The sequence below is a fragment of the Rana temporaria genome, chromosome 10 (genome assembly GCF_905171775.1).
Source record: "Rana temporaria chromosome 10, aRanTem1.1, whole genome shotgun sequence".
Classification (NCBI taxonomy): Eukaryota; Metazoa; Chordata; class Amphibia; order Anura; family Ranidae; genus Rana; species Rana temporaria.
Genome location: NC_053498.1, coordinates 51116575 through 51132704, shown reverse-complemented (window position 1 = coordinate 51132704; position 16130 = coordinate 51116575). Strand labels below are relative to the sequence as shown.

Below are 16130 nucleotides of genomic sequence, written 5' to 3'. Positions count from 1 at the left end.
ATCCTAAATGTTTGAAATTCTGGGGTATTGAGAGAGTGTCTCGACATTGGAGGGGGGGGGCACTTTATCCGCCAGTTAAGTAGACGTGAATCCTACTGGATCTATGAGCTCAAGGTTGCCTCGCCTGGGGGTCTCAACGTTGAGTTCGATTTAAATTGTTTCATTTCTAACCGTTAATTAATTAAATTGTTTTATTTTATTTATTTTATTTTATTTAATTTTATTTTTATTTTTAATTTTATTTAATGTTGTCTGTATTATTGTATCTTGTTTATAGGTATTTGTTACTGTTAAAGTGACGATGATTGAGGTTGACGTCCGTTTTTGTATATAAATTTATATATACATTATAAATTTTATGGGAATTTTTAACATATTTTTAATATATATAGTTGGCGTCTCTGTATAATTTTTATAAAACTATGTTTTTTAAATTTTATGGGGATTTTATATAGACTCTATACCCAGCTAATTAAATTACTTATGAGAGCCATTGGACACTACTGTTTGGTTTTTTCTTTTTCCTTCCATTCAGTGTTAGTCCGGTATTAATTAATTAATTATGCCTCTCCATTTGATATATTTTTATTTTATGTTTTATACTGATTCTATGCCCGGTCCACGATGTGTTCCAAGTTTAGTTTTTTCCTTTCCTGGCCACATCCTGAGACTCTTCTTGAGTGGCTGTCGAATTTCAATCGAGTTATGACTTCTGTAATGGAAGTTACTGGCCGTTTAGTTTTTCTATTGGCCTCATCTCTGATCAATCTGACAGTCAGCGCCCTTTGCCCCGGATGTTGTTGGCCATTGAATACTTTCATTGGTTACAACCGGGAGCTTCCTGATTGGCCGCTCACTCGTGTTCTCACTATATATTCTATGCTACTATGGACGTCCGGCGTTCTCTCTCACCCGACGCTGAGGAAGTCCCGCCCACGGGACGTAACGCGTACGAAGGGGGAGGAGTTACGCACGGACGTCACCCTCGATCATCGCCGCTGTGTTTGGAATACTGCCTGTACATGCTGCTTTGCTCGCACTCGGCTTAGAGTGATTTTAAATGTAAGTGCACTACTGTTTTTTATTAAATATTGCTGGTTCATACAGAGAGCACTTAGATCCTGTGTCTTTCTTTTATGGTGACCCTTGGATATCAATGCGATTTGGTGTTATGCGGGAGATTGGAGGCTGGTCTTAACTTTGGATGTTTTGGATGCTGATATGCTTTGTGACTCTTTATGGGTCGAAGCAATGAGGTGAGAGTCCATCTTTACCTTGGTGGTGGATTTCCCTCTGGTGTCTCCTCTTCACTCTCACCCCTGCTGGATTTATTTATTTATATAAAGGACACTTTATTTGCACTTGGACATTTTGTACATTTTATTATTATTTTATTATTTTGTAAATTTTGCGCCGCACTTTTCTTCTTTTATACTTTGGGAATTGTTTTATGAATACATTCACAGTGCTGGCTTGCATATTATTTCATTGATTATTATTATTATTTCCCAGCGCTGAATTTTTTCTATTTTTCACTTTTGCTATTCTATTCATTTTATTTAGCAGCAGGGATGGATGTGTTTTCCTATTTGGAGAACCGTGAGGTTATCCTCACAGATGTATTTTCTAAATCAGCTATAGCCTCCGATTCTGGGGACTTGAATGTTTCTTTTAGAAAATTGGGTCATTTATTTGACAAAAAGATTAAAACTTGGTGGGATATCACAACATTTGACCAATACCTGACAGCTAAGATCATACCAAGAAGACTTCGGTGGGATTTGCCACCCAATGATGGCCTTACTGATATTGAGTCAAATAAAGAATGGTATGAGTTCTTTACCAATAAGAGTTTTGAACTTATACGGTTGCTGACAGCACGTAAAAACGTAAGAAGTTGTGGCTTGAGGAGCAGATCAAGGCCATCACTGATCTCCTTGAGCCTAGTAAGGAATTGCCAGAATTTACTCGCCTTTCTGGTGAGTTAAAGACCAAGTTAGTAAGATGGGACAAAGAGAATCAAGACAAAAAACGCAAAAAATTTTTGCGTGACTACAATGATTTTACATCTAATTTGGTGTTTAAATGGCAATCCCTCATTACCACACAGACCGATCCTCCCCAATCAGTATCCATGGATACCATGGAACCATCTTCTGATGATCCACATCAGAATATCCTGGGGTCACAACAGACTTGGGCTGATAGAGTGGAAGCACAGACTACTCCTATCAGGACTAATGTATTTAACAACAAAGGTTATGGCCCTCCTAAATCTAAAGGAAAAGGGAAAGGGAAAAATAGGGGAGGCTTCTCCCAACCTAAGGGCCAGCAAACTAAGTCTGCCTCCTCTTACTATCAGGATAATCTACCCTGGCGACCAGTACCAGCTAGGGGTGGGGGCCAATTACGAGGTAGAGGTGGTTACCCTTCGGGGCCACCGCCCCTGTCTACTTATAATTATTACACCCCCTTACAGGATCATTGGGAACAGCCCACCACTTCCTCCAATCATTTTTTAGGACAGGAGGGGACCCCCTGGAGGGGTCCTCCGCCTCCTACCCCTGCTTGGGGAGATTGGAGGGAATTCCAACCCCCTCCGAGGGATATGTGGAGAAACACCCAGCCCCCACTGGCCCCTCCCGGAAATGGGCAATTCAGCCAAAAAAGGAAAAACCGAGAGGAACCAGGGGGGGACGACGAGTCCAAAAAGCAAAGATCTCATTAGGGACTGGTATTTTTAACCTTAGTGGCACTGTGCTTTCTGAGGATGAAATACGTGTCCTTGATCGAGGTTTGAAATTTGCCCCAATTAGGAATTTGAATAAATTCCATACGTATGTTAATGTACAAAAATATGTACGGGGGCTCAATATGAAGAGGTACTTCCTCTCCAACCCTATCCAAAGGAATGTTCCCTCATCTTTTGTACAACATACTAACCTAAGGAACAAGTCTGTTTTCAATCCCCAAGGACAAGATACTAGACATCTTGATGTTTTCAAGAATCTAGTTTGTAAAGATTTGGATGATTTAAAGATTAAAAATGTACGTGACTCACACCACATTAAAAAGGGTATTAAATCATTGGAGCTCAGGAACGATATCGTAATCCGCCCCGCGGACAAGGGGGGTGGCCTGGTTGTGCTCAGTAAAACATACTACCAGGAGGAGATGACTAGGTTACTTAGCGATAGTGATACCTACCTATTGCTGAGAAGCGACCCGATGGTTCAATTTAAAAATGAGTTACATTCTCTTGTGGAAAAGGGGAGATCTGAGGGGGTTTTGAATAAAAAGGAAACATCCTATTTGGACCCCTTCTACTGTCGTACACCTATCATCTATTTTCTCCCGAAACTTCACAAAAATCCTGATCGGCCTCCGGGTCGTCCCATAGTCAACGGGATTGACTCTGTCACCTCCAGACTTGGTCAATACTTGGACCATTTCCTTCAGCCGCTGGTATCCAAAATGGAGGCCTATTTACGAGATACAAAACAGGTGATACAAATTTTAGAGACTCTGCCGTGTACTAAAGATACTATCCTAGTCACGGCAGATGTTGGCTCACTTTACACCATAATCGATCATGAAGCAGCTATGGCTTCGACCATTTGGGCCTTGAATGGCACTGATTTGAACAGACAACAGATTCATTTTCTTTTGGAAAGTTTAAATTTTTGTCTTCTTAAAAATTACTTTTGGTACAATAGGAATTTTTATTTGCAGCAACGAGGCGTTGCTATGGGCGCTCGGTTTGCTCCCAGTGTGGCCAATCTCTTTATGGCCCACTGGGAGGAAGATACGGTGTTTAAAAATCGCCCCCCTCAGCTTCTATGTTACAAACGATACATAGACGATTTAATTATGATTTGGGAGGGTGATATGGCTAGTTTACAGCAATTTATGAGTTTACTTAATGCCAACACCAAAAATATTATTTTGACCTGGAATATTTCATGTGACATAATTACTTTTCTAGATTTGGAGATTTTTAAAAATGAATCAAAGTTGAGAACTAGGAATTATTTCAAGACTACGGATCGTAATGGGTATATACCCCTGACCAGTTGCCATCATAGGTTGTGGCTATGTAATATACCCAGGGGACAGTTTGTCCGGTTACGTAGAAACTGCACATCAGAAATTGATTATGTCACACAATCTCAGGTACTTGCCAATAGATTCATCCAGAAAGGCTACTCTTCCTCAGATATTAATTCAGAGATTGAAAAGGTGCGCATAATGAATAGGGAGGTTATTGTTTCAGATAAACCACCAGCTATATCAGCTGTTGAGCAGACTATCAATCACAAAATGGTGTTGGATTATAATATACAATACAAAAAATTTGAACGGATTGTTGCAAGACACTGGGCAGTGTTGAAAGGAGATGCTGTTCTGGGACCTACCCTACCAGATCGACCGCAATTTGTTTATAAGAAAGCCCCTGCTTTGCGTGATTTGATTGCACCGGGGGTCATTGACCCGCCTATTGTACCGAGACCGAGATTATTTAATTTTCTTTCTGGTTTTTATGCATGTGGCAGATGTGCCACGTGCAAACATGTGAGAAACAATGTTAAGAAACGTAAAACCTTCAGTTCCACTGTCACCAGTAATGAGTACACTATCAAAGAGCTTGTTACTTGTGACACTGAAGGAGTCATATACATGTTACAATGTGATTGTGGGCTTCAATACGTAGGTCGTACCTCACGTGCCCTACATGTCCGCGTTGGCGAACATATCAGTTGCATTAAACGAGGTGTGAAGACACATAGTGTGTCGAAACACTTTAGACGTTTTCACAACCGTGATCCTAAATGTTTGAAATTCTGGGGTATTGAGAGAGTGTCTCGACATTGGAGGGGGGGGCACTTTATCCGCCAGTTAAGTAGACGTGAATCCTACTGGATCTATGAGCTCAAGGTTGCCTCGCCTGGGGGTCTCAACGTTGAGTTCGATTTAAATTGTTTCATTTCTAACCGTTAATTAATTAAATTGTTTTATTTTATTTATTTTATTTTATTTAATTTTATTTTTATTTTTAATTTTATTTAATGTTGTCTGTATTATTGTATCTTGTTTATAGGTATTTGTTACTGTTAAAGTGACGATGATTGAGGTTGACGTCCGTTTTTGTATATAAATTTATATATACATTATAAATTTTATGGGAATTTTTAACATATTTTTAATATATATAGTTGGCGTCTCTGTATAATTTTTATAAAACTATGTTTTTTAAATTTTATGGGGATTTTATATAGACTCTATACCCAGCTAATTAAATTACTTATGAGAGCCATTGGACACTACTGTTTGGTTTTTTCTTTTTCCTTCCATTCAGTGTTAGTCCGGTATTAATTAATTAATTATGCCTCTCCATTTGATATATTTTTATTTTATGTTTTATACTGATTCTATGCCCGGTCCACGATGTGTTCCAAGTTTAGTTTTTTCCTTTCCTGGCCACATCCTGAGACTCTTCTTGAGTGGCTGTCGAATTTCAATCGAGTTATGACTTCTGTAATGGAAGTTACTGGCCGTTTAGTTTTTCTATTGGCCTCATCTCTGATCAATCTGACAGTCAGCGCCCTTTGCCCCGGATGTTGTTGGCCATTGAATACTTTCATTGGTTACAACCGGGAGCTTCCTGATTGGCCGCTCACTCGTGTTCTCACTATATATTCTATGCTACTATGGACGTCCGGCGTTCTCTCTCACCCGACGCTGAGGAAGTCCCGCCCACGGGACGTAACGCGTACGAAGGGGGAGGAGTTACGCACGGACGTCACCCTCGATCATCGCCGCTGTGTTTGGAATACTGCCTGTACATGCTGCTTTGCTCGCACTCGGCTTAGAGTGATTTTAAATGTAAGTGCACTACTGTTTTTTATTAAATATTGCTGGTTCATACAGAGAGCACTTAGATCCTGTGTCTTTCTTTTATGGTGACCCTTGGATATCAATGCGATTTGGTGTTATGCGGGAGATTGGAGGCTGGTCTTAACTTTGGATGTTTTGGATGCTGATATGCTTTGTGACTCTTTATGGGTCGAAGCAATGAGGTGAGAGTCCATCTTTACCTTGGTGGTGGATTTCCCTCTGGTGTCTCCTCTTCACTCTCACCCCTGCTGGATTTATTTATTTATATAAAGGACACTTTATTTGCACTTGGACATTTTGTACATTTTATTATTATTTTATTATTTTGTAAATTTTGCGCCGCACTTTTCTTCTTTTATACTTTGGGAATTGTTTTATGAATACATTCACAGTGCTGGCTTGCATATTATTTCATTGATTATTATTATTATTTCCCAGCGCTGAATTTTTTCTATTTTTCACATTGTAGCCTGCACTCCTCACCGTGTCCCTTGAGGTCCTCCGCTCATGTCCAAGGGCATTGACCTGCATGGTGATCTCCTGGAGGATCTCCTCCTTCCTGACCTTGGTGGTTGTGGCACTCTCTGCCCCATGGAGGTACACGTCGTACCTGGAGATGGCATTGATCACAATTGCCTTCTCCTCTGGTGTAAACGTATTTTTCCTCCTCTCCTTCCCAGTCACTGGAGCAGACATGGCTCAGAAAACAAAAGTACCTACATCAAAAGCTGCTGGTGTACTTTTGCGCTCGACGGGCGCATGTCTGGGCATATTTATGGGCGTATATGCTTTTAGAGGGCCGAATGCGAGTTGTGAAAGTGGAGTCGTGTCTGGGATGTCACAATTCACCATGAGCAGGTGTGCACCAGGTTGTCCCCGCAATCCTCACACGCATGTCCCACCACATCATCAAACCCACCCATGAGCATCTGCAGGCCCTTGAGGGGCTTTCCATGATGGGAGAGGCCCTTGAGGGGCTTTCCATGATGGGAGAGGCCCTTGAGGGGCTTTCCATGATGGGAGAGGCCCTTGAGGGGCTTCCCATGATGGGAGAGGCCCTTGAGGGGCTTCCCATGATGGGGGAGGAGGATGAGGGGCTTCCCATGATGGGGGAGGAGGATGAGGGGCTTCCCATGATGGGGGAGGAGGTTTGGGAGGGTCCAGGGATGATGTTATCCTCCACCAGGTATACACCTTCCTCAAGAGCACCGTGCTCCTCCTCAACTTCCTCAAGAGGAGAGGTGTGGGTACACTCCTCCTGGGATGGCGTGGGTCGCCCAGCAGCCGATGACGGCCCAGCTCCCTCCAGCACATCTGTGGATGACACAAATCAATCACATGTTGGTGGACCCACACACTTGTCACATGTTCCCTTCCACCCCCTCACATGCTACACACCAGATAGGAGAAAAACACACTTACAGTACCTGTCCTCAAGGCCTAATAGAGTCATAGCCCTCCAGGCCTCCACCTGCTCCCTCTCCAGGTATCGGGCAATCACCTGCTCCTCTGCACTGAGCCTGATGGTAGTGGCTGGTCCAGCTCCCGTGCCCCTGGCGTGCTTCCTCATCGTGGCCAGCTTGTCTTGGACCAGACGATGCAGGTCATTGATCTTTTTGGCAATGTCCCTTGAGGTCCTCCGCTCATGTCCAAGGGCATTGACCTGCATGGTGATCTCCTGGAGGATCTTCTCCTTCCTGACCTTGGTGGTTGTGGCACTCTCTGCCCCATGGAGGTACACGTCGTACCTGGAGATGGCATTGATCACAATTGCCTTCTCCTCTGGTGTAAACGTATTTTTCCTCCTCTCCTTCCCAGTCACTGGAGCAGATATGGTTCAGAAAACAAAAGTACCTACACCAAAAGCTGCTGGTGTACTTTTGCGCTCGACGGGCGCATGTCTGGGCGTATTTATGGGCATATATGCTTATAGAGCGCCGAATGCGAGTTGTGAAACTCGCGTCTAAGCGCTTACCAACAAGCTGGGGGTATCCAGTTCCCAGGAGCAAAAATAAGAAACTAGGACATCTAAGTAAAAGAGGGGAACAGACAAGAAATAAACAGAAATATAAAAAGAAGGGAGGGGGGGGGGTGGCAGGGCACAAAAAGCCTATCCCTACTCCCTGACCATGGACCGCAGCCTGGGATTAAGGCAGCGTCCTGCTAAGGGCTTGGAAGGCCAAGTGTCTATCCGTAGGCTTGTGAAAAAAGCAATGGGGCAGATTCAGATAGGTCAGCGGATCTTTTAGATCCGCGTAACCTATCTGATTTACGTTACGCCGCCGCAAGTTGTTCAGGCAAGTGCTTTATTCAGAAAGCACTTGCCTGTAAAGTTGCGGCGGCATATCGTAAATCCCCCAGCGGAATTCAAATTTGCCGGGTAGGGGGCATTTAAAATTTAAATCAGGCGCGTCCCCCCGCCGAACGAACTGCGCATGCGCCGTCCGTAAACTTTCCCAGCGTGCATTGCTCCAAATGACGTCGCAAGGACGTCATTGGTTTCGACGTGAGCGTAACTTACGTCCAGCTCTTTTCTGAATCGACTTACGCAAACGACGTAAAATTTCAAAACGCGGCGCGGGAACGACGGCCATACTTAACATAGGATACTCCTCACATAGCAGGGGTAACTATACACCGGAAAAAGCCGAACGCAAACGACGTAAAAAAAAAGCGCCGGGCGGTCGTTCGTTTCTGAATCTGCGTAAATCCTCATTTGCATATTTGTTGTGTAAAAAATCGAAACGCCACCTAGCGGCCGGCCTGGAATTGCAGCCTAAGATCCGAAGGTGTAAGTCACTTACACCTGTCGGATCTTTGGGATATCTATGCGGAACCTGATTCTATGAATCAGGCGCATAGATACGACCGACGGAACTCAGAGATACAACGGCATATCAGGAGATACGCCGTCGTATCTCTTTCTGAATCTGCCCCAATGTTTTTAAGCCCTTATGGAAGGCCATCAATGAGGAGGATGCTCGGAGCTGATGAGGGAGCTGGTTCCAAAGAGAATTCCCCAGTGTTCGGAGCCGGCGGCCACCTTTTGAAGCTGATCGACTAGATTGAATAATCGCTAACAGGGCGTCAGTCGAACAAAGCTCTGGAGAGTAGTGTTGTGTCATATTCAATAAGTACATAGTTGCCAATAGGCCTGAAACACCAGACAGAGTGCCTTGAACTCAACCCGTTTTGCTATCGGGAGCCAGTGTAGATTCTTAAGCACCGGGGAGATGTGATTCCGCCTTGGGCAGTTTGTGACTAGTATTGCAGCATGATTCTGTGTGATCTGCAATCGTTTTATCCACTTCTGTGGGAGCCCTAGAAAGAAAACGTTATCCACTCTAGGTTAGATTGTTCTAAGTCCATGAACTAAGATCATACGGTTGTGAAGATGTTCTTAATTTTCCGTAATAATTGCAGATGATAGTTGGCTAATTTTATGCAATATTTTGCGTGAGGTACGAAGCTTAGTTCAGCATCAAAAATGATACCCAGATTTTTAACCTGCTTAGCTGGAGTTGGGGCAGGGCTGAGCCAGGCAAGTAAAAAGGTAGAGTTGGCCTGTGGGCCGATCAGCAAAAGCTCAGTTTTGTCGCGTTAAGGCCTAGCCTGTTTGTGTCCATCCATTGTTGGATGTTAGATAGTCCCTTATTCAGCTGCTCAGGCATATTGCTCCCAAATCTGTACTGGGTTTCCTCGGCGTAAGTCGTCGTAAGTAGAAGTGGGCGTGAGCCATGCAAATGAGGCGTGACCCCATGCAAATGATGGGCCGAGCGCCAGACAGATACGAATAACGAACTGCGCATGCGCCATCCCGTGGATGCATCCCAGTGCGCATGCTCAGAATCACATCAGAACGAATGCCTAACATACGACGGATCACTGCCTACGGCGTGAACGTAACCTACGCCCAGCCATATTCACGTACAACGTAAACAACGTAAAATACGATGGCTTGTGTTCCCTGGTCCATACCTTTGCATGGGTTGCGCCTCATATACAGGGAATAACTTTACGCCGGACGTACAACTTACGGAAACCGCGTATATTATGCGCCGGGCGCAAGTACGTTCGTGAATTCGGCGTATCTCCCTCATTTGCATATGTGCATAGAAAATCAATGGGAGCGGCAAATGCGCCCAGCGTAAATATGCGCCCATGATACGATGGCGCAGGCAAGTTACGTCGGTCGTAGGAAGCCTATTTTTAGGCGTATCTTATGCCGGGTACAGACGAGCAAACATGTACGATGAAACCGGTCCGTCGGACCGTTTTCACCGTACATGTCTGCCCGGGGATTTCTGTATGGTGGCTGTACTCACCATCATACAGAAATCCGCGCGTAAACAATACGCGGGGCGTGTCCGCGCCGTCGCTGCGACGATGACGCGGCGACGTGGGCGGCCCTGCCAGTTCAATGCTTCCACGCATGCGTCAAAGTCATTCGACGCATGCGAGGGATGGCGGGCGCTCGGACATGTACGGTAGGTCTGTACAGACGACCGAACATGTCCGAGCGGGCAGGATTTCAGCGGGCTGTTTTAAAACAAGCCCAGAAATATTTGCCCGTTGGAAAAAGGCCCGGCGGGCAAATGTTTGCTGGAATCCTGCCCGCTCGGGCCTACACACGACCTAACATGTCTGCTGAAACTGGTCCGCGGACCAGTTTCAGCAGACATGTTCGGTCGTGTGTACGGCCCATAACTATGTGGGTCAGCGCATAGATACGACGGCACACATTTGTACTTACGTCGGCGTATCTTGAGATACGTCGGTGCAAGTGCTTTGTGAATTCGGGCCTATGTGTATACTGTATGTGTGTGTTTGTGTGTGTATACTGTATGATCCATGTGTGCCGCTCAGCAGATCAATCTAACAATCCTGTGCCCGTGAAAAATGCACTTGTTGCCATTCGGAAGCAGATGAATGGTGAACTGCAGAGCTTGGCTTCAGATAAGGCAGCAGGGCAGGTCTGGGTGCACACCTGTGCAGTGACATCATGGCACAAATCAAGCATGACTTTTATTCACATGCCCTGCTGCCCAATCTGAGGCCAACCACAGCAGTTCCCTATTCTGCTGGCTCTACGACTCGCTTGCGTAGTTCAGAGCCTGCAACAAGTGGATTTTTTTTCTAATTAAAAGCCTTTTCCCACCAGCTGCCTGCCACACCAAGCACTAAGATGCAAAGGTGTGTATAATGGGTACACTGATGGAAGGTGGAACTCTGGGGGGCTCTGCCGTAGGGTGGCACTCTCGGGCACTCTCCCGTACGGTGGCATTCTGGGGGGGCTCTGCCATAGAGTGGCACTCTGGGGGGGCTCTGCCATAGGGTGGCACACTGGGGGTGGGGGGCTTTGTCGTAGGGTGGCACACTGGGGGGGGCTTTGTCGTAGGGTGGCACACTGGGGGGGGCTCTGCCGTAGGGTGGCACACTGGGGGGGCTCTGCCGTAGGGTAGCACACTGGGGGGCTCTGGCATAAAGCGGGACTCTGCGGACTGTGATGTATAGGGAGAATGTTGGGACTTTCATGTAAGGGAGTGTGGCACTCATCCTGACTGCTGTACTCTATATGTTGTTTTGTTTGTTACTTACTCCTGGCGTGGTGGCCATCTGTATGCCCAGGGGCCCCATAATCTTCTATTGCCTGAGGGCCCCATGAGTTGTCAGTTTGCCCCTAAATGTGTTTACTATCAAAATTAACTATAAACTATTTATCGAAATTAGTATTCAAATAAAAAAAAAACAAGCAAACAATCCAAAGAGAAGTCACCCCTAAGAACCATTAAAAAAACACTTTTATATTGTTATGGAAATTTGTAAGTTCTGTATATAATTGTACCAATGTTTTAGGCAATTCCTTCACAGGAATCAGATAGAAAACCATTGATGCAAATTAAAACTTCTAGTAGCCATTACTACTAGGAAATCACACAGGACATGATTGAATATCATGGCTTCAATCATTATTGAAACTATTCACTAATAACCATAACTATTTTAGTGATTATATGTAAATAACTCTTGTTTTAAAGGAAACCTATTTTAAAAATAAAAAAACAAACTAACCCTCATTCTTCCTGTGCTGCTACAGTCCTCCAGCCCAATCTGCACTGCAGGCCTGGCTGGAGTGGCAAATGGTTGGACCTGAATACTGTTTAACTGGGTCATAGGGTTAAATCACTTTTTTGTCTAATTTAATATATTTTTTTTAAATAAAGCCTCACCACAAGAAGACAACGTGATACAAAGAGGTGTTCTTTTGTGTACAAAAACTTACCTTGGCAGTGGCATGTGCCCGTATTTCTGCATTACCTGTGATATCCAGAGTATCGTACAACTGCTCGTACACCTGCGTGGTAAGAATATCAAAACATATGAAAAAAAATAAAACATTTAAAACTTAGAACACATTTAGCTACTGGCCACAAGGCGGGTTGATTTACTAAAGGCAAATAGACCGTTCATGTCGCAAGGGAATTTCACCACATTTACTAAGCTTTAGGTAAAATTTCCTTACACAGTGCAACTTTCTTTCGCAAAGTGAACAGCCTATTTTCCTTTAGTAAATCAATCCCATTGTGTTGTAGGAAGTAACCAGTTTTACTCTTTACAGTACACTAGAAAGACAAGAACAGTTTGATTGGTTGCTGAAAGGCCATACAGACTGATTCTATAAGTTTATTTTACCAATGCCATCTTCAAGACTTGCAATATTAAACAAAGTGCTTTTCTTTCTCCCAGTGTTACTAAGACTCTTTTTATTGCTTTATTCATAGAATATTTTCTAAACCTAATAAATACAAAATACTATCTGCAAATCTTCATACACTTAATATATTGACATTAAAAAGAAAAATACATACAATCAAAGTAAACAGAGCCTAATGGAAATAATTCATGGGGACCAACCTAAAATGGGGAAGATGCAGATCGTCTGGGAGAGAAAATGTCCGATAAGTTAGAGGGGCTTTTAAACAAAGCAACGGGGGGAGGGTCCAGATGTAGTTAGCCAGCATGGAACAAATTCCAGAGGATAGTAATGGGGGCATTAGTGGTAGGTTGACTAAAGCACCTAAACCAGGGTAAGTATGGTAACAAGTCCTATTTGCAACCTCAGAACACCCAATAAAGATATAATATGTGACCGTTCAAAACTGTGTGGCTTGTTCACTAATGGAGTCTGGCAAACAATATGGGAGAACTAGAGCTGCTATTGTACAAGGAAAATTTAGATTTTATGGGAATTTCAGAGACTTGGTTCAACAGCTCTCATGATTGGCTGGAAAACATTCAAGGGTATTAACTATATTTCAGAGATAGGGAGGGTAAAAAAAAAGGGGGGGGGGTATGCCTGTATATCAGAAATTATGTACAAGTGAATGTGAGGGATGACAACACTAATGGAGCAAGGAAGGAGGTGGAATCCTTATGGGTAGAGCTACAAAGGAAGGAAGCAAAGAGGACATTAATAATTTTAGTATGCTATAGACCCCCTAACCGGAGGGAGGAGGGGGAGGCTGACCCCCTATCACAGTTTGAAATGCCGGCAAGGATGAGAAATGTCGTCATAATGGGGGATTTTACGTATCCAGACATAGGCTCGCCATTTTCTATATATCTTGCAGGACGATTTCATGGGTCAGATGGTATTTGCACCAACAAGGAACAATGCGTTACTAGACCTACTGATTACTAATAATACAAACCTGATCACAGATGTGGAAATATGGGACAACTTAGGAAACAATTGAAATATGAAAGAGAGATTTGGGACTTTAAATGAAGCACAGGGGAAAAGTGCCTCCATCCCGGCTAATGGTTATACATTAAAGGGAAATTTTGGGACTTTAAATGAAGCAGCTGACTAGTTGGGGTTGGGTACAAAAATAAGACATATTTTATTTGCATGGGTGCATGATAGTATAAATCACATGTATGAAGGTGGTGTGTGCACCGCACATGGTATCATATATTTATAAGTAGCATGTACAACCATACATAATGAAGGATGGACATTACAACATAAACATAGTAACAAATCATTGGTCTAAAATAATGCAATAAAATTGTCAGACAGTAGAAAAAATATAATGTACACATATGGACTGGGCAGCACAGAGCGGAATGTTGAAGAATGGATTAATGATTATATGAGCCAAGAAAGTAAAATGTATCTGAATAAAATCCTATTTGGCGTAAAACTACATCCTAAATGCCTGATGCGTTTCGGGTAAAAAACGCTCCTCAGGGGCGGATGTCATAGGGTATCTGTAATAGCAGAGTAATATACAGTCAAATGGTTGACTAGGTATAATCATAAAAGAAAAGGACAAAAAAATGTGCCGATTCTGGGTACTCACGGACATATGCGGACAAAGGTGTGCGCGGGGGCTGGAACAAATAGGCTGTCAGTTCGGGAGCTGAGGTGATTGGTTGTCCAGTATGGGGCAGGGCGCATAGGTGCCATCCACAGACCACAGGTTGCCATCTCCATAGTAAAATCAAGTAATGAGTGAGAATGGTGAATGAGTATCTGTAATGGATATACAGTATAAATCCATTACAATAAGGTAACAGGTGTAAAACGAGGGGAAAAGGAAAAGAAAAGAAAAACAAAACAAAGAAAGGGAGTGCTAATAATAACACCAGAGAGAATTTTATTCAGATACATTCAACCACTTTCTTGACTCATATAATCATTGATCCATTCTTCAACATTCCGCTCTGTGCTGCCCAGTCCATATGTGTACATTATGGGCCAGATCCACAAAAGAGATACGACGGAGTAACTGCTGTTACTCCATCGTATCCCTTGTCCTAACTTTGGAACTGATCCACAGAAGCAGTTTTCCAAAGTTAGGCAGAAGATTCCGGCATGTGTAATTGAATTACACTGCCGAATCTTAGGATGCAGTACCGCATCCGCCGCTGGGGGCATTTCGAGTCGAAATGCCGCTTCTAGTATGCAAATTAGCACTTAGGGCGATCCACAAAGCTTTTCAGCTTTGTTTTTTCGCCGTAAGTTTTAGTTTGCAAGTGTAAAACTAGGGCTGGTTTTACAAAGTGGAAAGTTAGTCACACCATGTAAAAGCCCATTCAAGCGACGGCATTTGGTATGCATTCCTGAGGGAGAACTCCACGGCAATTTGTAAAATCAAAACCGGCATGGGTTCCCCCCCCCAGGAGCATACCCTTAGGTCTGGTATGGGTTGTAAGGAGACCCCCCCTACGCCGAAAAATCGACATAGGGGGTCCCCCTACAATCCATACCAGACCCGTATCCAAAGCACGCTACCCGGCCGGCCAGGAATGGGAGTGGGGACGAGCGAGCGCCCCCCCCCTCCTGAGCCGTACCAGGCCACATGCCCTCAACATGGGGGGGTTGGGTAATCTGGGGCAGGGGGGCGCACTGCGGGCCCCCCCACCCCAGAGCACCCTGTCCCCATGTTGATGAGGACAGGACCTCTTCCCGACAACCCTGGCCGTTGGTTGTCGGGGTCTGCGGGCGGGGTGCTTATCGGAATCTGGGAGTCCCCTCAAATAAGGGGGCCCCAGATACCGGCCCCCCACCCTAAGTGAATGGATATGGGGTACATCGTACCCCTACCCATTCACCTGGAGGCAAAGTGATAGTTATTAAACACACAACACAAGGGTTTTTAAAATCATTTATTAGTCTGCTCCGGAGGCCCCCCTGTCTTCTTTAGCTCTAATACCAGGGGGGGCTTCTTCTTCCGCTCTCCGGGGGTCTTCTCCGCACTCCGGGGGGGGTTTCTTCTTCCGCTCTCCGGGGGGGGGTCTTCTCCGCTCTCCGGGGGTCTTCTTCTATCTTCGCCGCTCTCCGCTGTTGACTCGGCGCACCCCGGTTCTTCTCCAGCTGTCCGGTGCCTTTTCCTTCAGCGCTGGCTGCCTGCTATCTTCGTGTGTTAGCTCAATTACTAGCAGGCAGCCAGCGCGGTCTTCTGTGACGTCATGTTCTTCTCTTCTGTTCTTCTCCCCTCTTCCGATGTTGACTCGACGCCTCTTCTCACTGCAATGATGGAAGCGCGCCTTGCATCCCATTTATATAGGCATCACCGTCCCATCATGCTCCGGTAGGTACCCACGTGGTGGGTGCCTACCCACGTGCACCCACCACGTGGGTACCTACCGGAGCATGATGGGACGGTGATGCCTATATAAATGGGATGCAAGGCGCGCTTCCATCATTGCAGTGAGAAGAGGCGTCG

At 44.6% G+C, this 16130-nt stretch overlaps 1 protein-coding gene across 1 annotated transcript in view; it reads right to left on the bottom strand.

The window, feature by feature from the left end:
• The window catches only part of LIN7B (lin-7 homolog B, crumbs cell polarity complex component), a 516755-nt gene that overhangs the window by 360322 nt on the left and 140303 nt on the right, over nt 1–16130 (bottom strand). Inside the window, exon 3 of the mRNA XM_040327611.1 lies at nt 12179–12250. Coding sequence (XP_040183545.1) covers nt 12179–12250 — 72 coding nt within the window. The remainder of the gene's footprint in view (nt 1–12178; nt 12251–16130) is intronic.